This window comes from Anabrus simplex, chromosome 8 (assembly GCF_040414725.1).
Source record: "Anabrus simplex isolate iqAnaSimp1 chromosome 8, ASM4041472v1, whole genome shotgun sequence".
In the NCBI taxonomy this organism is placed as follows: Eukaryota; Metazoa; Arthropoda; class Insecta; order Orthoptera; family Tettigoniidae; genus Anabrus; species Anabrus simplex.
This window is the reverse complement of record NC_090272.1, coordinates 210,487,340-210,513,611: the sequence shown is the minus strand read 5'-3', so window position 1 is coordinate 210,513,611 and position 26,272 is coordinate 210,487,340. Positions and strand designations below refer to the sequence as shown.

Here is a 26,272-nt window from a genome sequence, read left to right as displayed (position 1 = left end):
AACATTTGTGTTTTGAGAGGCAATCTCGTCATTCTTTGTTTTGATAGAAACGGTGAGCGCCATTGATGAGTCAGCTCTGTGATTTTGTGATGTGTTAACAGTGAATGATCGAGAGATCGAGCTAGATGATTAATATCCCTGATGATCTACGTTGATGATGGAAATATGATATTGGGACCATGTCTTGATTTGTCGTAAGAAGCCGTAATGTGCCCGACGGATATTTGCCCGCCGGATACGAGCGAGGCTGTGTTGTGAGAATAATGTATAATAATGACGTCGAGAATTAATGACTAAATAGAATTGCGAAATGAAGAATTTAACCACGTGTGTTAAATGTGTTACGACATGGGTTATGATACTACAGGCAGGAGCCTGTATTTGTTTAAATAATTCCAGGGAAAGTAGATGCTCGATAATAATGCTAGCCAGTGTACAATGTGAACAGAGCGACGAGTCAATGTGTTTTGAATATTTATGTAGAGTCACGGATGACGTGAAGTAACAGTAATTTGTCCATCAAGGTTAAATAATATTATGTCCAGACATTTATCGTCTGAAATTTGAGATTGCCGTCAAATTCGCAATATTTCATTTTTGCTACTCGCAGCGGGGTATATTTTTTTTCAGGAGACTCTGAGTTTGTTTTGCGCATTTCTATCCTTTTTATTTCCAGTAGGCCGCGATGGTGGGATCCAGTTTGCTTATTTGTTTTCTTTTCTGTTTGTACTTTTATCGTTTATTTGTAGGACGCAAGCGTATGTGAATTATTTATATTTGATGTGGTGTAAATAGATAAGTGTAGCTAGGCTAGTTTTTTTTGATCTCTGTATATTTTTTTTTTGTCGGAGCAGTGTTTCTCCGTTAATTAATGTAATGATGTAAATACCATTTCAGATGTTAGGTTTATTGGATCATCGATTATGTCACAGTCGAAATGGTAGTGGTATGCTCATACCAGGCATCTAAGTAATTACCAAACTTTCTTTTAAAATCCACTACATTTTTATTTTGAAATGAAGCGATCTTTAAATAAACCAATTGTATAAAACTGCCGCAATGAGTGGTAAATAAGAGGGTATCTGCCTCCATCTAGTGGTGATACCACAAATATGAATTAATAATAATAAAATGCAGTTAGCGGCAAAGTCAATAGAAATTTTAATGTACAAGGATCGCTATCATTTGATAATGTTAACATCAGGCATTTGGCCTAAATTTCTGTTTATTTTAAGAAGTCCAGTCTATCACAGACATGCAAATGAAGTTTAAAATTTAGATGAGTGGTTGGATACACTCAGAGTGATGTTTCGATAATTAATTTGGTTTAATCATGAGGTTTTGTATAAGACAATGGTGATGTAGGAAAGGAAGTGTGATGTTCATGGTTGTTCTGTTTTCTTCGAATTATTCTTTAAGTAATACACTTGTTTAGTGCAGTCCATGATTATTTAAATTTGGGTATTTTACCAAATGAGCAACAGGTGTTAAACATTTTAATAACTCCTATAAGTCAGTGGTTTGGTGGCATAACAGAATTTAATTTACTTTATTGTGAGTCGACTCTTTTAAATTTATTTGAGAGATAGTTTCTCCGTAATATAACTTGTGTATTTCAAGAAGGTGGTCTTTCTGACCAGAGTTTTTAAACTGAGTCATTTTATTAACTTGAAGACAGTGTCAAGATAGTCTGGTATATTTTAATTAAGGTGTTTTGACCTTCAGTCAGTTTACTTAGGCAGTTTATGATTGTTTGCAAGGTGGATCCTTACTCTTTAATATTTTATTAGTCACTGTTATTTCATTTGTTTACATTTTTCACTAGTTCAGTTTACGTTCATTTTTCGCACTTTGGTTTTATTTAATAAATCAGTCTTTATCTAATTTTTAATTCAGTCTTGGGTACCGTCATTTTAGTTAGTTTACCCCTTCTTTTCATTCCCTCACTCCTTAATCAGCGGGTGGCCTCTCCGGGGATAACGGACGGGCACGACTGAGGAAGAAGGGTCTACATGCAGCGGTGAGTATATTCACATGTCATTTATTACAGGAGCAGCCGGCGCACAGAAGAAAGAAGAGATCACCGCAGTTGTTGCCTTTAAAAGGGCACAATATATACGTATGTGTAGAGTAACACTCAATACCTGTACAGTGAGAATTGTTGTATATATCAGAGATTGGGTGTGACGTTGGGACATTGTGCAAGATTAGTGGCGATTCTGTCAAGTCATTGCCAAGCCATGGCTACGGCATTGTATTTATTTAGATATGCGCTCATGGAGTCGACCGCCGCAGGGCTATTTCACCACTGTATGTAATATCTGTCGCGTAGGTGGGAGTATGTCATTGTTATTTCTGGAGATTACGTAGCGGTGTCAACCAACGTCTATATAAGGTGGATGCATATTGTAGCGTCAGTCATTAGTTATACGGATGCAGTACAGTGAAGTAGTCTACTAGATCAATAGGCCTTAGTTGGTCAGTCAACCAGTGTGAACGAGAGATGGTGAAGACTCAGTGAGCCATTATTGGTCATTGAGAGAGTGAGACCAAATGGTTGGTCCGTCACTTAGTGGAAGACACGGACGCAAGGGCTTACCATGAAGTCAGAGAGGGCAACCCAGGACCTACCAAGAGGTAATACCATATTGACTTACAAAGAAGTCAGATGAGATGGAGAAGAAGCAGTCACAAGGATGTATCACCAAGTTAGGCGTGGCACATCTACAGTAAACACCAGAGCAATGGATCACGTCGTAATTACACTAAAAGTGTTGAAGGTACAGTCAAGTGAATCAGTGAGGGAAATATTTCGTATAAATTGTTAAATGTCCGGTCAAGAAGAATTCAAATTCATGCCTAGTTTCTTTCAGTTGCAATGTCGTAATTTCATATTCTCATCTGTTTTATTGCTACAAGACTCACTATTTTTTGATATATTATTTAAAGAATATATATTGTTCTATCAAACGAATTCATAGTTTCATTTCATTGACAGTAAAATATCTTAACCTCAAAATTAATGGGGAAACCGAACGCCAATCTCCTTTTCCCAGAACTTGTATGGTATGTTGTCAAAAGTAAGCTTATTACCCCACACCCTAGAGATAGTCAAGAGTCTCATTGTATTATTGCTGCACTGAGTGGCAGCTGGCGCCCTTCAAATAACGTATGTGTAAGTAACCAGGTAACAAGTAAGTGTGAGTACAAGGTTCGACGAGTGTGTATTTTATTTAATGAATGTTATTTTTCATAATTTCCATTTTAAATGCAGATATTCAGATTTTCCAATATAAATGCAGATTTATATAATATAATATGTTTCAAAAGTATAGTCAGCAATTCAGGAACGTCTTACAATGTGTTGCCTTTAACGATATCGACAACACTGTGGTTGCTCGAAATCGAAGTTATTGAGTTCATCGTCAGTTCCATAAATTGGAGTCGAAGCGATACCATAAACTAATTTAGAACATTTTCTTTTTTTCTTTCTTTCCTAATCGGTTTAACCTCAAGGGTTGGTTTTTACCTTGGAGTCAATGAGGGAGCCCACGTCTGCCGTCTCAAGGGCAGTGTCCTGGAGCGTCAGACGTTGACTCGGGGGATACAACCGGGGTGGAGGACCAGTACCTCGCCCAGGTGGTCTCACCTGCTGTGCTAAACAGGGGTCTTGTGGCGGGGGGGGGATTAGAAGTGATAGGCAAGGAAGAGGAAAGGAATCGACCGTGGCCTTAAGTGAGTTAGGCTACCATTCCGGAATTTGTCTGGAGAAGAAGTGGGAAACCACTTCAAGGATGACTGAGAAGGGAATCAAACCACCCTCTACTCAGTTGACCTCCCGAGGCTGAGTGGACCCCGTTCCAGCTCTTGTATCACTTTTCAAATTTCGTGGCAGAGCTGGGAATCGAACCCGAGCCTCCGGGGGTGGCAGGTAATCACACTAACCACTACACCACAGAGGCGGTCTGACAAGAATACCGTCAGGAAGTCGAAACATTTAATAAACTAGATTTCCACTTCCGGAGGTGCACATTGCCGTGATGTTAATAAAAAATGAGCACCAGGTTAATTCCTGAGGACAAAAGCGGCCGGGCGTAGAGCTAACCACTCTGCCCCATGAAGTGCCGAGGTTACGGATAGTGAAAGCCTTTACTTTCCACCCCTCCAAGGGACTTCGTGGTCTGTAAGGAGATGAAAAAAGTGCTATACTGCTAATAATAAGAGTTGGTGTCTGACATTTCTTAGAGGAAGGTCCGTTTACTGCCTGCCGAGGCGGAATAAAGGGAGTGGCTGTATGGTTGCCATGGAAACGAGGGTGGGGCGACTGCGGTTGCCATGGAGATAAAACTTCAGGGCAGCTCGTCTTGCTGGGAGTTGCCAAACCTGTCACTGTCACTGATAAGAACGTGATTGTTTGTATAAGAGTCATCGCAAATAGGACGACACCGCCTGGCCAGGTAGTCTACAACAGATCACAGCGGACAGAATGAAGGAGGGAACAAGTGAGCCGGAAGCGACATTTAGAAAAGAATGCTGGAATGTGGCAACATCGTGAAATGGCACGTGCAGTGCTCCTCCCTCCAACCTTACCTGTCAGACGCCAACTTTATTTAAGTCTAGTATAGCATACACCGCTGTTTAGACAAAAAGTTCAGGTAGGCTCTGTTTATTTTTAGGAACATCGTTCAATTCAGCTTCTTTTCAATCACTTATCTCGCAGGGAAATACAGTATGCAGTCGCTCAAAAAACTCGTTGAGTGTGTGGTATTATTTCTCTTCTAGGCACATCCATATTTCCCTCCACTTCTGCTCGGAACATAATCGAACAATGATGACATGTGTGGAAAGACGCCCCTTATGTCCGTAAGCATTTCTCCCATCCCCCTTGTCTTGTATTCTAGCGGAAATAACTGAAACAACCTTACTGCATAAGAAAAATAATAAGTATTATATTATTTCAGTACTGGGAAACCTGAGAAAATTAAAATTAACATTTAATATGAAACAAAACTCGCCCATTTAGTTTCTTGTGAACGTCTCTTCTAATTTCATTCTTACGAGTGTGGCTGACCATCATACATTTTGACAAGTACAATACCATCACAATAATATGCTATGTCTGGAATACGTTCGGTATGTGTGTGTATCAGCAAAGCGAGTGGCCCATCGGCTTCTCTCTAATGCCTACTACACACGTGAAATCCTTAAATATCTCCGAAAGTACTCGTCTATTTGCAAAATAATCGCTCAGTTCTTAATTGTTCTATTGGGTGAAATTAGTATAGTCCGATTTTTTTAAAAAAATCTACACTTGTAGCCCTTTAGGCAAGGAATTCAATGTTGAAAACTTCCTAGCGATATGAGCTACGAATTTTACGTAAGTAAAGTATATTTTTTTGCTAGTTGCTTTACAGATAGGTCTTATGGCGACGATGGGACAGGGAAGGGCTAGGAGTGGGCAGGAAGCGACCGTGGCCTTAATTAAGGTACAGCCCCAGCATTTGCCTGGTGTGAAAATGAGAAACCACGGAAAACCATTTTCAGGGCTGCCGACAGTGGGGTTCGAACCTACTATCTCTCGAATACTGGCCGCACTTAAGCGACTGCAGCTATCGAGCTCGGTAAGTAAAGTATAATGAAGCATAGAATGTAGTATTTATTTAATGCTATAACTTACAATTCTTTTCTTAATAATCGCTATCCGATCGATTAGATTAGCAGTTTGTCTTTTTCTACTACTACGAGCGCTGATGCGAGTCAAAGTAGAGTTTCACTTAAGCCCTTATAACTACATTCGGTATGAACATTGAACATTGAAACATTGAAATATTGAACTGGTCGCAACATGTGACGAAAGTGTGCCAAAAGGTATAGGGCCTATCAAAGCCTGCATCCTCTGAAGCGGTTTAAAAATATATTTCCTTGGTCCTTGAAAATAAAGCTCATTCAATCACTCTTGTTTCCAATTCTTGAATACTGTGATACAGTTCTTATTGATATCAATAACGAGCAAAGCATGAGACTGCAACGTGCCCAAAATGCATGCATCAGGTATGCATTCGACATACAGTAGACTACAACCATACGCCCATGTCTTATAATGTACATACAGTTTAATAATATATTACAAATAACTTATCACACACACACGCATACTATAACACTAAACTTTACACATAGTTATAAAAAGGGCCGATGACCTTCGATGTTAGGCCCCTTAAAACAACAAGCAAGTAGTTATAAAACACATTAAAGGAAAGAAAAAGAAATGTAACTTACATAAAATAACCTAGAATAAATAAAATCGTCCTAATGCACCAATAAAAGCAAATTTAGTAAAACTAAGTGAAACACGGAAGGAAATAACAAAACAGGAAAGCAGAATTCATATTCACACTCAACTTGATCCGTCCAAGTACCGCTGCCAACATTTCTTTTTAAATACCGGTTCAGATAGGCTGTCCCTTAGGTGACTGGGCAACGAATTCCATGTTAGAGTTGTACTGACAACAAAATAATTATTGTAGAGGGTGGACCTGTGATTTGGTATATTGAAGGTTAGGTTAGTTGCAGCCACTGGTCGGGATGTTGTGAATGGTTGAGAGCAACTGGAAATAATCTTTTAGATAAGAGGTTGTCTGTTTATATATTATTTTGTGGAGTAGAAAAAACGACGCTGGTTTAGTATAAGCCGATTTTACTCATGGAATGCAGGAGTTATTTGATGGAATTTTAGAATGTTCAGTATAAAACGGACGCAAGCATTCTGAGCTCTCTGAAGTCTACTATTAGTCTGCCGTACACGTCACAGTAGTCACAGTAGTATGAAAGGAAGCCCAAAACTTTTTTTAGGTTTTACAAAATGTCAAAATAAACAAAGAAAAATAACAAAGTTAAAGTGGTCAGGAAATTCCACTGTTGTATTGTTTTAAAATATATACGTATTTTTTTAGCCTATTGTAAACCAACTGGTGCAATAAAGCAATTAGCCCATAGGCTCAATCCTTCACTTGCTCTTCAACCGGCCACATCCCTTGACCTGTAACACTTGGATGCCAAAGGTAAAACTTATAAATATTTGGTAAGACCGATTCTCGAATATGGATCTGCGTGCTGGAATCCGTACAGGGTAGGTTTAATATTCGTAAATCCCCTAGAAATAGTTCAAAGAAGAGCGATGCGTATCGTAAACGGGAGTAGGAAGATTACCAGTAATTGGGAAAGTTTTGAATCTAGAAGAACTAGAGCTCGCCTGTGTGGTCTTAATAAGAGCTACACGGGAAGGGCTACCTGGAGTATTATTAGGAATAGGTTGGAACCTCTGGAACCTCCCTCGTACTTATCGAGAAATGATCACAAGCATAAAATTAGGGCCAGAAACCATCAGACGCATGTGGGCAAGTTTTCCTTCCTAAACAGGACCATAAGGGATTGGAATAAATTACATGTAGGAGTCTTTGATAGATACCCTTCCGGTATCAAAATGGTTAAGAAGATCATCATTAGTAGGGCCTACTCGTATAAAATGAAAAGTAAAATTTTTAAATGACGGACACTGTAATTTGTGATTTTTTCCTGGATTTATTATGTTAAACTAGTAGTATTTCTTGTAATATTTTCTTTCCATGCAATTTCTTGTTTTTGTCTTGTTGTTGGGTAATTATGTTTTAAATTTACCTTATTATTACACTACAGTAAGCGACGATTGCCACCGGGATATTTTTCAGTTGCGATGTATTTGTTATTAATAATAGTCTAATAATAATAATAATCCTCTTGGTGGCCCGCCCCATCCCTTCAGGGTGGAGAATGAAAACATTTATAGACAGATAATATGCACATTAATTTAACCACTTTAATCCTTGCTCATAAATCCATTCGAAGAACGGGTACTTAAGCTAAGTATTCCATATTCTGTACGGTTAGAGAGGGTGTGTGTGTGTGTGCTTAGTTTATTACGACGAGCTCTGAATTTATGTAACACATGCGCCATTTATGCCTTTGTTCTGCCAGTTATTAAGCCTCGTCCCACACGTTGTTTTATGTAATATTAATATTTCCAAACGTCAATAAAATGACGAACATGTAACCTGTGCTTGGTGAGCGTACTTATGACCGCATGGAATAATCGCCTTTTTTTTTTTAAATGAGCGAAATCGTAATTGAAACTGAATAAATGTTACCACATGTCGCAGATTTAATCAGAAATTCCATTGAATCTGGATGACGTTACATAAATGTATAGTGGACTTATCGGGCTCACTTGTTCCTCATGTAACGATACAGTCAGCTTCAGTACTCGTCTGATGAAGGATGGACTTAATGCGAGACCTCAGGCGACATTTGCATACATTTTTGGTACCGGGGAGTAAGAAAAGTCAAAAGGTGCTGCATTTCTGGACATAAGTTTGATGTTTTTAAAACAGAGACAGTTTAATTGTAGAGGTTTTGAAATGAATTGGCCTAAATCAACATATTTCAGAAAATATTTTCGTTTGGAAATACCTACTCGTTTTCGATCCGCTTCAGTGGTTAGTTTGATTTAGGGGCAACTCCCGATTCTCGGCTCTGCCACGAAATTTGAAAAAGAGATACGAGAGCTGGAACGGGGTCCACTTAGCCTCGGGAGGTCGGCTAAGAAGAGGGGCTTCGATTCCCACCTCATCCATCTTCGAAGTGGTTTTCCTTGGTTTCCTATTTCTTCTCTAGGCAAATGCCGGGATGGTATACCTAACATAAGCCCACGGCCGCTTCCTTCCCTCTTCCTAGTCTATCGCTTCCAATCATTCCATTCCCCCACACGGTAAGGCCGCCTTGAGAGGTACTGGTCCTCTCCTTCAGTTGTATTCCCTACCAAAAATCTCACGCTCCAGGACACTGTCCTTGAGGCGGGATAGGTGGGATACCTCGGTGATTCCGAGGGAAAAACCAACCCTTTTCGGTAAACGGATTAAATAAATAAATAAATAAATAAATAAATAAATAAATAAATAAATAAATAAATAAATAAATAAATAAATAAATAAATAAATAAATAATTCTTTCTTAATCTGGTAATGGATTCAAGGATCTTACATCTGCGGCATATGGTGACAAGATTCTCAGTGCAGGGTTTACACCAAAAAGAAATGAATGAATGAATGAATAACCTGCATTTAGGGCTGTCATCCAGGTGGCAAATTTCCTGTCAGTATTTTACCTAGTCTTCTCCTAAATGATTTCAAGGAACTTGGAAAGTTATCGAACATTTACCTTGAAACATTATTCCAATCCCTAAGTCTTCTTCCTATAAATTAATATTTCGTCGTTGCCGGGACAAAACCCCCCTATGTGATGATATTTTTGGAGATATACTGTCCCGCAGCACATACATTATGAATGCCTTGAAAATATGCACTCGATATTGCACCTTAGCAGACAGAACCTTACCGGCCAAAGTTCTAAGCTAAAATATTTCACATAGGAGGTTTTGTCCCGGCAGCGATGATTTGCCACTATCTGTCCTCGTGAATTCGAATTTTATCTTCATATTATCTTTCCTACCTTTAAAAGCTCCACTCACGCGTATTCGTCTACTAATGTCATTCCATGCCATCTCTGAACTGTAGAGGGAAGACTGGGAACAGGAAAGTGTTACAGAACGGGGCGGGGCTAGAGGAAAGAGAAATGTGGAGTAGAGCAGAACAAGAATTTTTATCAACCGGATTCCCAGTTCTGTGAAAAGCAATGTGATAGATATCATGCCATCCGGTGTGAGAAAAGGCCGAAGTCTCTTACAGTTCAGTAAAAACTATTTATCTTAAAGGTACTTGGCACATTTGTACACTCTGCTTAGAATGGCGCGGCAATTTCTCCGTTAACAGCAGTTCTATTGAAACATGGTAGGCTACATAACAACTACTGTCGAAAATGATTCCCAATCTTTTATTTCCTGCACATTTCTCCATTAGGACGGATAATAACGGAGGTATAGTTACTTCCAAATAGTTCCACAAATATCTGAAATCTCCATAGACTGGTTTGATGCAACCCTCCATGCCACCCTGTCCTGTGCTAACCTTTTCATTTCTATATAACTAGTGCATGCTACATCTGCTCTAATCTGCTTTCCATATTCGTACTTTGGTCTACCCCTACCATTTCTACCACCTACACTTCCCTCAAACACCAGCTGTAGGCCTATAAGTCCTGGGTGTCTCGAGATGTATCCTATCATTCTATCCCATCTTCTTGTCAAATTTAGCCAAATCGACCTCTTCTCACCATTTCGATTTAGTATCTCTTCATTCGTGATATTATCTTGTTCTTCTTAATCTGTTTATCCTCCAGGTTCGGTTGTTCCCTCGGACTCAGCGAGGGATCCCACCTCTACCGCCTCAAGGGCAGTGTCCTGGAGCTTCAGACTTTGGGTCGGGGATACAACTGGGGAGAATGACCAGTACCTCTCCCAGGCGGCTTCACCTGCTATGCTGAACAGGGGCCTTGTGCAGGAATGGGAAGATTGGATGGGATAGGCAAGGAAGAGGGAAGGAAGCGGCCGTGGCCTTAAGTTAGGTACCATCCCGGCATTTGCCTGGAGGAGAAGTGGGAAACCACGGAAAACCACTTCCAGGATGGCTGAGGAGGGAATCTAACCCACCTCTACTCAGTTGACCTCCCGAGGCTGAGTGGACCCCGTTCCAGCCCTTGTACCACTTTTCAAATTTCGTGGCAGAGCCGGGAATCGAACCCGGACCTCCGGGGGTGGCAGCTAATCACGCTAACCACTACACCACAGAGGCGGACCGTGATATTATCTACCCATCTCAACTTCAGCTTTCTTCTGTAAGACCACCTTTCAAAAGCTACTATTCTCTTTCTTTTTGAGATAGTTATCTTTCATGTTTCACTTCCATACAATGACACGCTCCAAACGAAAGTCTTCAAAAACTCTTTCTAATTCCTATATCAATGTTGGAGGTGAAAAATTTCTATTCTTAAGAAAGACCTTCCTTGCTTGTGCTAGTCTGCATTTTATGTCCTCCTTACTTCTACCATCATTACATAGCGTACTGGCCTGTGGTCGGAGATTTTAACCTTAATGGTTAATTCCCTTGGCTCGGGAACTAGGAGTTTGTGCTGTCCCCAACATCCCTGCAAATCATACACCACACATAACACTATACTTCACCAAAAGAACACGCAGTTACCGTCATTGGAGGGTCTAGAAATAGGCACACGAAATTATTAACCAGCATTATACTGCTAATAATAAGAGTTGGTGTCTGACATTTCTTAGAGGGAGGTCTGTTTACTGCCTGCCGAGGCGGGATAAAGGGAGTGGCTGTGTGGTTGCCATGGAAACGAGGGTGGGGAGACTGCGGTTGCCATGCAGATAAAACTTCAGGGCATCTCGTCTTGCTGGGAGTTGCCAAACCTGTCACTGTCACTGATAAGAACCTGATTGTTTGTATAAGAGTGATCGCAAATGGGACGACACTGCCTGGCCAGGTAGTCTACAACAGATCACAGCGGTCAGAATGAAGGAGGGAACAAGTGAGCCGGAAGCGAGGGGTAAGAGCATGTAGAAAGGAATGCTGGAATGTGGCAACATTGTGAAATGGCACGTGCAGTGCTCCTCCCTCCAACCTTACCTGTCAGACGCCAACTTTATTTAAGTCTAGTATAGTTATTAAAGGCCATCTATCCAAGTAACAATATTCATCTACTTCCTTTAAGACTTCATTTCCTAATCGAATATTTCCTGCATCACCTGACTTTGTTCGACCGCACTCCATTACTTTTGTTTTGGACTTAGACCTGTTTACTTCACCGGGCGAGTTGGCCGCGCGGTTAGGGGCGCGCAGCTGTGAGCTTGCATACGGGAGATAGTGGGTTCGAGCCCCACTGTCGACAGCCCTAAATATGATTATCCGTGGTTTCCCATTTTCACACCAGGCAAATGCTGGGCTGTACCTTAATTATGGCTACAGCCGATTCCTTCCCACTCCTAAGCCTTTCCTATCCCATCGTCGTCATAAGACCTAGGCCTACCTGTGTCGGTGCGACATAAAACAAATTGTAAAAATAAAGAAGTATTTTCATCTTGTAACCTATTCCTTTGCCAAGACTTCGTCCATACCATCGAGCAATTTCTCCAGATCGTTTGCAGAGTTAGATAAAATAACAATATCATCAGTTAATCTCACTGTTTTGATTTCCTCCCCTATCTGAAAGATGTAAGTTACGTACAAATGTTGGATAAAATGCAATTTCTGATTTTTTAATGTCTGATACTCTTTTACTGCACAAACTGTGGTAATGCAGGGTACAAGGAAAGAATGTTCACGTGTCTTGGCGACGATAGTGGTTAGAAGCCTAAACAGGAAGGCAATATGCACCTAATTTATATGTTATTTCCTAGGCTATAATATTTCACATTTGTTGCTTTTAGTTTAAATGGATCTTCCACTGCAAGGTTTAAAGTGGCAGGGAGGGATTCAGTTAGATGAAAATGCAGTAAGCAGTTTGGGCTATCCCGACGACTTGTTCCTAATGACAGATTGTGCTGAGAGCCTACAAATAAGTGCAATGAGTATGATATGAAAATTAGTCTTTTCAAGATTAAAGTGATGTTGGTAAGGAAAAAACCTAAGAGAATTGAATGTCATGCTGGGAATGCAAACCTGGAATAAGTAGATAATTTCAAGTATTTAGGATGTGTGTTCTCCCAGGATGGTAGAAGAGCAAGTGAGATTGAATCAAGGTGCAGCAAAGCTAATGCAGTGAGCTCGCAGTTGCGATCAATATTATTCTGTAAGAAAGAAGTCAACTCACGGACGAAACTATCTGTACACTGGTCTGTTTTCAGACCAACTTTGCTTTACGAGAGTGAAAGCTGAGTGGACTCAAAACATCTTATTCATAAGTTAGAAGTAACAGACATGAAAGTAGCCAGGTTGATCGCTGGTACAAACGCGATCACAAGAATTTCGGGTGGAAAAGGAAACAGGTAGTCTAACGTTTGGGCGAAGATTTTGGCCAATCCTGAGGATGTATGAGCAGTAACCAAGGCTACGTCACATGTGTTCGTCTTCCAGGAGGTGTGTTTTCATTGTCTCCCGCAAAAGCTACCACTTTCTTTTCTAACTCAAGTTTCTATAGAATGTCTTTTACATAATTAGCTATTGTGTCAAAATGTTCATTTGGGATACTTTTAACCTCAAGAACCTTAGCATTGATCCTACCATATTTATAATCAAAGTACTCTACAAGAATTGGGAATATCTTCAATGAACCGTGTTGCTTCCATCACTTGCAACATCGAAGCAAGACATACTATCTACAACTTGCACAGTTACGTCGACTGAATGTGGGGATAAAACAGAATTGACGATCACTTCAGTTTTAGTTCTGCCACATGAAACTTCCTCTGCCATAGCAGCCTCATTATAAAGAACTGTTTGCAGGTTACTGGTGCAGTTCATGGACTTAAAACGGTGGTAATGTTTCACTGCATGAAAAGCAAGGACACCTACTGCACTCACTATCTTTTCGAGCGAAAAACGTGTTACTTTTTGAAGAGGAGCATACAGATTATTGTTTTGTATGTTTAGAACTTTTTCATGTGCTTTCAAGTCCAAACCATGTGAAAGGCGAAAGAAAAATATTGATTAGGTTAGTTTGAGAATCACTAAACTTCTTGTATGTGTTAATTTTGAAATTTAGCTCGTTATTGTTATTGTCATGGTTGGTCGTAGTTTGATATTTGAACAATAAATATTGATTTCATACCTTTGCTAGCAACTGAGATGTACGTTCCGTGAGGGCAGATTAAACATTCAGCTTCTGAGTCATTAGACCTTTCTTAAAGGCTTTGTACTTTTCTATCAACAGATCGCTGTACAAGCACTTTCGTTTCGTCATGTTCTTTCGTATTTACGGCAAAATATTCTTTCTTTCTTTCTTTCTTTCTTTCTTTCTTTCTTTCTTTCTTTCTTTCTTAATCTGTTTACCATCCAGGGTGGGTTTTTCCCTCGGATTCAGCGAGGGATCTCACCTCTACCGCCTCAAGGGCAGTGTCCTAGATCGTGAGACTTTGGGTCGGGTGGACACAATTGGAAAGGAGGACGAGTATCTCACCCAGGCGGCCTCATCTGCTATGCTGAACAGGGGCCTTATGGCGGCATGGGATGATTGGAGAGGATAGACAAGGAAGAGGGAAGGAAGCGGCCTTGGCCTCAACTTAGGTACCATCCCGGCATTTGCCTGGAAGGGAAGTGGGAAACCACGGAAAACCATCTCGAGGATGGCTGAGGTGGGAATCGACCCCCCCCCCCTCCGCCGTACCCTCTACTCAGTTGACCTCCCGAGGGTGAATGGAACCCATTCCAGGCCTCGTACCACTTTCCCAATTTCGTGGCAGAGCCGGGAATCGAACCAGGGCCTTCGGAGGTGGCAAGTAATCACACTAACCACTACACCAGTCCGGGCCCGCGGTGTAGGGGGCAACGCGTCCGCCTATCACCCGGCGGCCCCGGGTTCGATTCCCGGCTGGGTCAGGGTTTTTTAATTGTAAATGATTAATATCCCTGGCCTGGGGACTGGGTGTTTGTGTCGTCCTTAACGTCCCTGTCCTCACATTCAACACTCTACACTTCCTCCATTCCAATTCCACGCAGGTTCATATCAGATGGTGCAAGTGGGGGCAAACGATTTCTATAGGTCGACGCCCCGAACAAATAAAAAGCAAAGCAAAGCCATCTCCGTACAGGCCATGAAGGCCCTGGGAGTGGTGGAAGGTAAAGGCTTCCACTATTCGTAACCTCGGCACTTGATGGGGTAGAGTGGTTAGCTCTACGCCCGGCCGCCTTTGCCCCCAGGAATTAACCTGGTACTCATTTTTGGTGTAGGCTAAGTAAACCTCAGGGCCATATGCACCTCCGGAAGTGGAAATTTCATTTCTTAAATTTTACGACTTCCTGACGGGGATTCGAACTCATGATCTCACGGGCGAACCGAGTACGCCTTTACCACATCAGGCCAGGCAGCCCCTCCCGATCAAATAGCATTAAAAAAACACTACACCACAGAGGCGGACACAGCAAAATAATACTTGATAAAACTTTCAGAACTCAATTTCTGCACAGACACAACCTCTAAACAACGTTGAGCTAGAAAGAAAACGGAAGCAAACATTAGTTGTAGACACTATTTAAATGTGGCGGTGAAGCTGATAACTAAAAAACCGCGCGAAATTTAAATCATTTTCACCTCCCCCCCCGCACCAAATAAAAAAGAGGACATGGCTTGATCTTACCTGGCACTTCTCCGCGGACATGAGGATGTGCAGCAGGCCCGGAGGTGGCGGCTGGTGGTGCGCCAAGAACATGGCCGGTGGAGGCGCCGCAGAACTCTGCTCCATTGAGGGTGGCTTCACCGGGTGCGGGGCAGGAGGGAACATGAGCTTACTGGCGCTCGGTGCTGCTGCCGCCTCGCTACTGCCCACTCCAGGCATTCCTCCAGTCCCTGGAGGTAGCAGCAGCCCTCCAGGGTGACTATGCGGGTGTGGGTGAGGGTGGTGGGGCAGCTCCTTGCCCGCCAGCTGGTGCTGGTGTTTGGGCTTGCGAGGTCCCCGCTCGTGCTGCACTGCTAAAACACCAAAGGTGCATCGCTTACACAAATCTCCCACCTCACAATATCCGAGCGGGGTAGGACTGAACGGAGACGGAAAGGTAATCTGGTGTAGCTGCAGGATCAAAAACATTTGCTATTCAAGTAATAGTCAACCAAGGCCAGTATTCACCATTAGCTGTTATCTTAGATTCCCAAAACTCGAATAATGTCATTATCTCGGATAACGCTCACTTCCATATTCACCACAGAATTTATTATCTCGATTTACCAAAACTAAGTTTTCGTTTCAGTCTGAGTTTGAGCCCCAAATTTTCACACTGACGCACGCAAAACAAATGACCTCGTGCTGCCGCCACTATAGAGATGTAAACAAGTTTTTGATTCCATTTGGGGTTTGCAAATAATTTGCTTATATTTTGTCCGATATTGAGAGGAATCGAAGAAATAAGCCTAATATGACCTTCCAAGACAGTGAATTGTTATTGAATTTGGTGGCAAAAAGCATTAACAAAGATAATAAGAAAACAAATTATAGCCTGCACATTGTAGATTTCACTAAAAATAAGTCAGAAGAACCAGAGGAAAAACTACAATTTCAACCCAAGAATGTTATTAACCCTGACTCCCTTCCTCCTACCAAAGAAGAAATCAAACAGATCATCTCTGAACTGAAATCTAACAGAGCAGCAGGCGAAGATGGCATCATTGCAGAATTATGGAAACATGCAGATGAAGAGTCAATTGACAGTATCCACAGAAACATAACTGACATCTGGACAAGAGAAACACTACCAAGGGATTGGACTTCAGCTATCATCCACCCTCTGCACAAGAAAGGAGACAAGTTAGACCCTAACAAGTATAGAGAGGTCTCTCTCTCCTATCAGTGACTTGCAAAATATTCTCCAAAGCATTGCTTAAAAAGTGGAGAGTACCAAGCTGGATTTAGGAAGTCAAGGTCATGCACAGAGCAATTCTGAACCTCAAAACTAACTTTACCTACAAATACCTCAGCACCTCACCCAATGTAGCAAATTTCGTTGACTTCCAGAAGGCCTACGACTCGGTAGACAGATAGTCCTTCTTTGAGACGGTGACTGAAATGGGACTGGATAAGAAGACTTTGAATCTTGTGAAGGCTACTCTAACGAACACCATGTCCAAAGTCAAATTCAGAGGGGTATTATCAAAAAGCTTCGAGATCAAAACAGGTGTTAGACAAGGAGATGGTTTGTTCCACATCCTGTTTAACTGTCTGCTGGAGAAGGTCATTCGGGAATGGACGAACACACTAGCTGATAACTCTGGATTTAAAATCGGCTACTAAAAAGACAAGTTAACAGTCACTTACTTAGCCTTCGCAGATGACCTCGCACTCTTAGTTTCAAGTATGGAAGAAGCTACGTACCAGCTATCCTCCCTAGAAGGCATGGCAGCTAAAGTAGGGCTGAAGATCGCTGTCAATGAAATAGAATTTCTGACCAACATTAGAGAAGCACCCAACTTCATTTCTTTGGGGTACAAAATAATACACAAGGCCAACTCATTCAAATATCTTGGAGAATGGATAACCCCAAATGTTAATGAGGACCTTGCAATGAAGAGTAGATGCACTAAATTAGAAAGAGCTTATCATCTTTGTAAGAACACATGCAAGTCTAAATTCCTCTCCTTGAATCTTAAACTTAGACACTACAACACCGTAGTAAGACCTTCTGTACTGTACGCCTCAGAATGCCTAAACATGACCCGGAAAAGACAACTCAGAAAACTGGAACTGAAAGAGCGAAAGATCCTCGGAAGGATTATGGGTCCCATTAAAGAAGGAGATGGGTACAGAAGCAGACACAACAAGGAACTGTACAGTAAAACAGAGAGCATTACAACAGCTTGAGGAAGAGAAGACTAATGTTCTATGGTCACATTGTCAGGATGGACAGCCAGAGACTCACTTCAAGGATCTTCAGCACTGTATCTAGAGGGAAAGCAACAAATGCCAAATGGACAAATTTAGTTCGGAAAGACCTACAATACCTAAACATTGATCACATTGACATTTACCACCGAGATAAGTTCAGAAAGTTAGTCAAGACATCTGACTCTCTCCAGTCACTAACAACTAAATCACTGCGTCCAGAAGTTGGAGTGAAATGGACTCAAGAAAGAAAATACATCCATGGCGCTAGAATGAAAGAATACTGGGCTAAGAGGAAGAAAAGAGTTCACCAGAGTTAAGAACCACGTGGTCCATCGTAAGCCTAAACGAAGAAGAAGAAGAAGAAGAAGAAGAAGAAGAAGAAGAAGAAGAAGAAGGCAGTATTCATAAATTTTTCATTCAAAAGTCACCCATTCGTGTACCGTACAAGATATAAGCTGTAATCGAGAATTCATCTTTGGCCTACGTAGGCCTACTGTCCGCGAAACTTTTAGAGATACTTCGGCTCGCTAATGCTGAATCTGTAGACCTCGGTTATCTTCGAGATTCGTATTGGCAACCTCTGACACAGAAAAATATGAATCAATTGTGTATCGCCGTGAGACATCTGGCGGTATCATTGCAATACTGTTGTTATTTACACAGCAAAGTCAAAATACACGTTAAGCTTGAACATGAGTGAGGAAAATGAAAGTACATCCAACCTAGAACTCCTACATGGAAACGACGGCTTAGAAAATTCATATCGATCGGTCATGCTATCGATTCATTTCAGATTTCATTTCCATTCAGCTGGCAGTATTACCGAAACCGTTGTAGTTCCCTCCTTACTCCTCACCCCGTAAAACGAAGTGTCACTAAAAGTTCCGCGGATAATATGTGTTGGGAATTCCAGGTTATGTTCCATCACGGATAATACTGACAGTGTGGAAGCTTTAGATAACCTAAAATATGTCTGAAAATCATAGTCCTCGAAATATGTCGCACGTACTTTTATCCACCCAGGACGTTTATTAATTGCATAATCTTGATCATACTACTCGTCGCTGTAATTTTCTCTTTCAATTAGATATTCCAGTCGTCTACGAGCAGCCATCTTGGAAGGCTATTATTTTAGGTTTCCCATTTTACCGGCCAACCAATCTCTGGTAAAATTTAAAACCGAGATAATACCTGTTATCCGAGATAATGCTGTGGGTGAAGGCAAACTTAACTGTTATCTCGGTTTACGTAGTTTTAAACTAAGATAAAAGCTTTTACTCGCATTTGAAAAGACGGGCCTAACAGGTAAAATACAGTACAGTACAGCTCATGTGTCAGGCCACTATATAGTCTAACATTTCATATACACAATGCAAACTAATATAATTTACCAATAACTTATGCTTATCAATAAATAAATAAATAAATAAATAAATAAATAAATAAATAAATAAATAAATAAATAAATAAATAAATAAATAAATAAATAAATAAATAAATAGCTGGCGATCTCCTTAAACAGTGAAGACAATGGTTCAATTTTGGAAGTGAGTGGTAGCTCTTGGGAAACCTATGCGGGTGCTCTTATTAACAACTTTACTTATAAATTCGTTTAATTGTTGTTAGAATAACTTACACACTTTGTTTAATTTTTTCCACATTCTTCACGCGGTATTAAACAGTGCACGATAGGAAGTTTTCACATTAATGATGAACATTTTGAAAGTTTTGCCTTGAACGGGTAAAGGAAGTGGCGGACCATGAAGGGGATGAAATACAAATACTCCCTACGCCTCGCAAATCTAATATTGTCAGCATTAGAAGAAAACAAGAGTTAACCAACGAGGGTCTGTTGTGAAGGATGGGAGTGAGGAGCCAGACTCAGCTAGTGGCCCTGTGGAGTAATGAAACTCAGGGTGATCGCGACTGGACGGCCACGATTAGTTCATTCTTTTGGCTTTAATACGCACGTTTGTATTTTTCTAAATGCACTCAGTGGTCCACTTGACACTGTCAACCAGCACAGAAAGACATAACACATATTCCTTCGCATAGGGATTGGCGCCAGGAAGGGCATCCGGCCGTAAAACTGGATCAAGTTCGAAAGTACTATACAAACGAAACCTGCAACTCCATCAGCGTGTGTAATAATAATAATAATAATAATAATAATAATAATAATAATAATAATAATAATAATAATAATAATAATAATAATAATAATAATAATAACTCCCTGTGGGAGCAGGCGGTAGCACAACAACCACGGAATCCCCTGTCTGTCGTAAGAGGCGACTAAAAGGGGCCCCAGCAGCTCTCTATTTGAGATTGTGGGTTGGCGTAATGCAAATATTATCTACTCGTAGCCACAGTTTATTCAGAACCGAACGAAAATATGATTATCTCTGAAAACATCGCTGGCCCCGTGGTGTAGGGGTAGCGTGCCTGACTCTTACCGGGAGGCCCCGGGTTCGATTCCCGGCCAGGTCAGGGATTTTTACCTGGACCTGAGGGCTGGTTCGAGGTCCACTCAGCCTATGTGATTAGAATTGAGGAGCTACCTGACGGTGAGATAGCGGCCCCGGTCTAGAAAGCCGAGAATAACGGCCGAGAGGATTCGTCATGTTGACCACACGACAACTCGTAATCTGCAGGCCTCCAGGCTGAGCAGCGGTCGCTTGGTTGGCCAAGGCCCTTCAAGGGCTGTAGTGCCATGGGGTTTGTTTGTTTGTTTGTTTGTTTGAAGACACCAGCCTCCTTTGACCATTTATCTTTAAAAGACTTTGTCATTGCCTGTAAACTCGAACAGCTTTTACAGAGATTTAAACATCATTTTCATACGGAGAAGATTCTAGAGCTTGGTCGTCAAGAATCACCGCTTGAACTCTTTGATCTTCTTGACGCACTATTTGCTTCCTTTGTTAATGTCTGTCGCTCACTCGACCTGTGTAAATCCTCAGTCCAAAGGGCACGTGCCACACGAGCTTTGGGGAGGCCAAGCCGATTATCTTCTGCGAGGGAAGTAGGATGATACAGGAGCCTATGTATTTTGTATCACACATTTGAATAACTTTCCTAAAGCCGCTGTTTGAGAATACTCATCTTTGGCATAACATTTTCTCACAAGAGGAGTGTGAACAGGTGAATTTCTAATAATGGAGGAAGTGAAATATTAAAACCCCGTTTTAATAACTTTTAGGCCTAAGCCAGTTTATCGTCCAGATTTGGTTTCTTCCCCAAACTCAGCGAAAGATCTCGGCTATGCCGCCTCAAGTGTGTCCTGGAGTGTGAACCATTTGGTCGGGGATACATCTGGGAAGAAGGACTAGTGCCTCACCCGTTATGCTGCAACAAGATCCTTGTGAGGATGGGAAGATTGGAAGGGATAGGCGAGGAAGAGGGGAGCAATCGGCCGTTGCCTTTAATGCTGGCTACTGAGTGTATGATTCGAAGCAGTCGTGCCGGAATTTTGTCCCGCAGTAGTTCTTTTCCTTTCCTTTCCTAATCTGCCCACCCTCCAGGGTTGGCTTTTCCCTCGGGATCCCACCTCTACCGCCTCAAGGGCAGTGTCCTGGAGCTTCAGACTCTGGGTCGAGGATACAACTGGGGAGGATGACCAGTACCTCGCCCAGGCGGCCCCACCTGCTATGCTGAACAGGGGCCTTGGTGGAGGATGGGAGGATTGGAAGGGATAGACAAGGAAGAGGGAAGGAAGCGGCCGTGGCCTTAAGTTAGGTACCATCCTGGCATTTGCCTGGAGGAGAAGTGGAAAACCACGAAAAACCAGTTCCAGGATGGCTGAGGTGGGATTCGAACCCACCTCTACCTAATTGACCTCCCGAGGCTGAGTGGACCGCGTTCCAGTCCTCGTATCACTTTTCAAATTTCGTGGCAGAGCCGGGAATCGAACCCGGACCTCCGGGGGTGGCAGCTAATCACACTAACCGCTACATCACAGAGGCGGACAGGAGTTCTTTTACGTGCCAGTAAATGCACCTACCCAAGGCTGACGTATTTGAGTACCTTCAAATACCACCGGTCTGAGCCAGGATCGAACCTGCGCGAGTTGGCCATGCGGTTAGGAGCGCGCACCTGTGAGCTCGCATCCGGGAGATAGTGGGTTCGAACCCCACTGTCGGCAGCCCTGAAGATGGTTTTCCGTTGTTTCCCATTTTTCACACCAGGCAAATGCTGGGGCTGTACCTTAATTGAGGCCACGGCGGCTTCCTTCCCACTACTAGGCCTTTCCTGTCCCATCGTCGCCACAAGACCTATCTGCGTCCGTGTAACGTAAAGCAACTAGCAAAAAAAAAAAAAATAATGCGAACCTGCCAAGTTGGGATCAGAAGAGCAGCGCTTCTACCGTCTGAGCCACTCATTCCGGCACGGTTTTGTTTCTCCCATGGTGTACGTTCCACCCTGTCTGCTTATGTCAGCATTTTTTATACATCTTGTATATGGTACGAGATTAAGGAACATTTTACACATTCTAGAAAGGAACTAATTCATTCTTCGATATGTTTTGACGTCTGGGCAGCTACCTGGTATTGATCGCTATTAGTAAAGTATCGAGCTGTGGAACGGAGTGTGCCAAATCCTCGTCAGGCAGGTCGAGATTAGCTGGCCCATTAATCAACCCTCTAACTCGTGATGCTATTAGCGCCACCACACGCGGGAGAAGGCAAGATTAGCTCCCTCCTTCACGGAGACACGGGCCCTTAAAGGCTTAATCTTCTTAAGAAGAGTTCAAGTTATTGCGCGAGGAGCTTACATTCTCTTCTCTCTCCGAAGTTCGGAGGGAAATACTGAGGTGCTTTCAATTACTTCACGGCACAGCATAGCGGCACCGCAGAGAACAGGCAGGGTGGAGTCAAAAACAACGCAGCAACGGTTCCGCTGCATAACCTGTTGTGAGAGGCTTAGTTCCAAAAGGTACCAAACCCAAAAGTACAATTTTACTGGAGAGAGGAAAAAACGCTCGGAGTGAAAAATTTCAATGAAAAATTATTTTGGCACATTGTCTGACCATCCATCCATACCTTACATCACAGCCTGTACGGTTGCTAGGTAACATTGTCTGGCCATCCATCCATTCCTTACATCACAGCCTGCACGGTTGCTAGGTAACATTGTCTGGCCATCCATCCATACCTTACATCACAGCCTGCACGATCGCTAGGTAACATTGTCTGGCCACCCATCCATTCCTTACATCACAGCCTGCACGGTTGCTAGGTAACATTGTCTGGCCATCCATCCATACCTTACATCACAGCCTGCACGGTTGCTAGGAAACACTGTATGACCATCCATCCATACCTTACATCACAGCCTGCACGGTTGCTATGTAACATTGCCTGACCATCCATCCATACCTTACATGACAGCCTGCACGGTTGCTAGGTAACATTGTCTGGCCATCCATCCATACCTAACATCACAGCCTGCACGGTTGCTAGATAACATTGCCTGGCCATCCATCCATACCTTACATCACAGCCTGCACGGTTGCTAGGTAACATTGTCTGACTATCCATCCATACCTTACATCACAACCTGCACTGTTGCTAGGTAACATTGTCTGACCATCCATCCATACCTTACATCACAGCCTGCACGGTTGCTAGGTAACAATGTCTGGCCATCCATCCATACCTAACATCACAGCCTGCACGGTTGTTAGGTAACATTGTCTGACCATCCATCCATACCTTACATCACAACCTGCACTGTTGCTAGGTAACATTGTCTGACCATCCATCCATACCTTACATCACAGCCTGCAGGGTTGCTAGGTAACAATGTCTGGCCATCCATCCATACCTAACATCACAGCCTGCACGGTTGTTAGGTAACATTGTCTGACCATCCATCCATACCTTACATCACAACCTGCACTGTTGCTAGGTAACATTGTCTGGCCACCCATCCATACCGTACATCACAGCCTGCACGGTTGCTAGGTAACATTGTATGGCCACCCATCCATACCTTACATCACAGTCTGATTACCAAAATGGTCAGAAATGGCTAAATAGCCTATATGTAATAGCTTGCAACAAATATTTTATAATATTGCTTTACGTCGCACCGACACAGATAGGTCTTATGGCGACGATGCACTTGTGCTTTCCTGTACATAAAAATAAGTTACAATTAGAACACAAGGAGAAAACAAAAAGAAACAGAAGAAGAAGAAGCGATATATTAAATGCCGCTATGGCTTTAAAATAAGAGAGATTTATCTGGCTTCCAATTGCATTTGTATGCCAGTGGATTTTCACGAATAAGTTCCCAAATGTAATCTGCCATAATACTGTTAGATTGTCGTCCTTTTATTCTAAGAAGATATAAGGTTATAAAAGTTTCCGTTTTGATCCACGACGGGTCTGCCATGCCTTTTGTAGTGTAGGGGACTCCCTCGTGCCTCCTAGGCTGAAGAAAAACTGTATTGGTCAACCGGAGAAAACATAGGGTTCAAAAAATTGGAGAAAATATAAGAGCATAAACATCAATGTCCTGACCGTAAAAACAAATCACGACCGGTATACCGTCGGTTTTCCTTCAATTTAGGACAAAAGTAACCAGTCACAAAAATTACCGGTGTTATTTGGACGGTATTTTTTCTACGCCTTTATATTACCTTAACGATCAACGGAGAAGGATCTATTCTCTGTCGTAGACAGGCTTACAAATGGCACGCTCAAAGCAAGTCGACAGAGGATTATTACACCGTCCCACGTATCGGCCCATGGTTAAATAGTAAACACGGATAATGCGAGGAATAACCACATTTGTAGACTTAGGTCTGTGTACTCTCGGTTTCTAATTGCGCACATGACTTTGCCTAGCTTAGACTAAGTTGGACTAGTGTTGCTCCCTCGCCGGCGAGCAGTAAAGCACACACACACACGTAGAGACAGCCAATCATCAAGTCAAATAGAAAGAGGTTTAGTCTCTCCCTCGCCGGCTCTTGTTGACACTCTACTCTGCTTGCCATTAAAAAGTTTCCGAGCGCGCAAAATTTTCAGCACACATACATCTAGACTGTCGAGGGTGGAGAAGTTAAGATTCATACAACTTTGCTAACTAAAGTTCTCGCTGGAAGTAAACAAGTGCTCCACGGGGCAGAGAACAAAGCTTCTTATGCTGAAGTTAATCAGCAGGGCTAGCCTTGTTTTGTTAAGTCGGCTCACCAGTCAAGAGCTTCTCGGCCAGAGGAGTTTGGTTACCAACAGGTCGAGACATCCCCTCCCACAACACGTCAGCTGGTTCAAGCAGGTAGGTACAGTCCTCACCAAACATTTGAGACCAATAGTACGATATGTCTTTTTAGAAATTAACAAGGCAACACATTGAAGTGCCCTTTACCAGTTTTGTGAAATTTTGGATATGTTGTAGAAAGCTAAAAATGGCATGTGCATTTTCTTGTTTTTCCTTTCATTTTCTTCAATTACAGACTTAAGCCAAGCTCACCTAAAACAGAAGTCTTGTTTCCATCTCAACAAGAAAATGGCAAACAATGTAATTCTAGTACGCTTTGGAGGAACAATTCTCGGAAACAGTACATTTTCCTAAATATTTGTGATTAACCCTAGATCACGCCCTGTCTTTCACGAGACATCTTGAGAATACAGCAGCTGAAATAAAAAGTCGCGATACCATCCTCGATAAACTTGATGGTACATCGTGGGGCGCCCCTGCTGAAACCCTAAGGACCTCTGCTATGGGTTCTTCTCTGTGGCTGAATACTGTGCTCCAGTATGGTTAAGCAGTCATCACGTGCAGCTACAGACCAAAAACTTGGTAAACGTCCTTCTGAGTGACCGGCGGGGCGTGGTCATGTAGGTAGTGTGGGAGGTCTGCTTAGCGCTCTCTCTGTTCCCAGTTCGCTATCTCTTAACTCGCTTTTTGACACGTTGTGTTCAGCCACTGCGTACAGTGCTTAGCACGATGTGTAGACGAAGATTGAGCAAGTGGAGTGTGGGACGAGGCAGCACCCTTCGATTGCCCCTCCGCACATGCGCGGCCGATTCCCGCGCAGGACGTTTACAAAATATTTGGACTATATTAGACACCCAGCTCAACAATTCCATGCGGAATATTAGCTGAGCCATCAGGCTCACTCCCATTAATTGGCTTCCTGTCCTCAGCCACATCATACCAACTCACCTGCGGAGAAAAGTCGCTCTTGTCAGAGAATATGACGAGATCATGGCTAATCTGGACCTTCCTATTCACGACGACATCCTATACCTTCAGAGGGGCAGGCTGAAGTCCAGACATCCACCTATTGTTTATGCCCAGGAACTAACTGGGAACCACTTTAATTCATTCAATACCGGGCAAGTTGGTCGTGCGGTTAGGGACGCGCAGCTGTGAGCTTGCATTCGGGAGAGAGTGGGTTCGAACCCCCTGTCGGCAGCCCTGAAGGTGGTTTTCCGTGGTTTCCCATTTTCACACCAGGCAAATGCTGGGGCTGTACCTTAATTAAGACCAGGGCAGCTTCCTTACCACTCCTAGGCCTTTCCTATCCTATCGTCGCCATAATACCTATCTGTGTCGATGCGACGTAAAACAAATTTATAATAATAATAATAATAATAATAATAATAATAATAATAATAATAATAATAATAATAATAATAATAATAATAATAATGTATGTTGTATGTAGGGTATTCAGCCCGAAGGCTGGTTTGATCCTCAACAGTTCCGCCATCAGCTGTTATAGATGGC

General features: G+C 42.3%; 1 protein-coding gene across 1 annotated transcript in view; it reads right to left on the bottom strand.

The window, feature by feature from the left end:
• dsf (dissatisfaction) overlaps positions 1 to 26,272 on the bottom strand; it is a 200,075-nt gene that overhangs the window by 33,027 nt on the left and 140,776 nt on the right. The window contains exon 4 of the mRNA XM_068229097.1: positions 15,299 to 15,630. Coding sequence (XP_068085198.1) covers positions 15,299 to 15,630 — 332 coding nt within the window. The remainder of the gene's footprint in view (positions 1 to 15,298; positions 15,631 to 26,272) is intronic.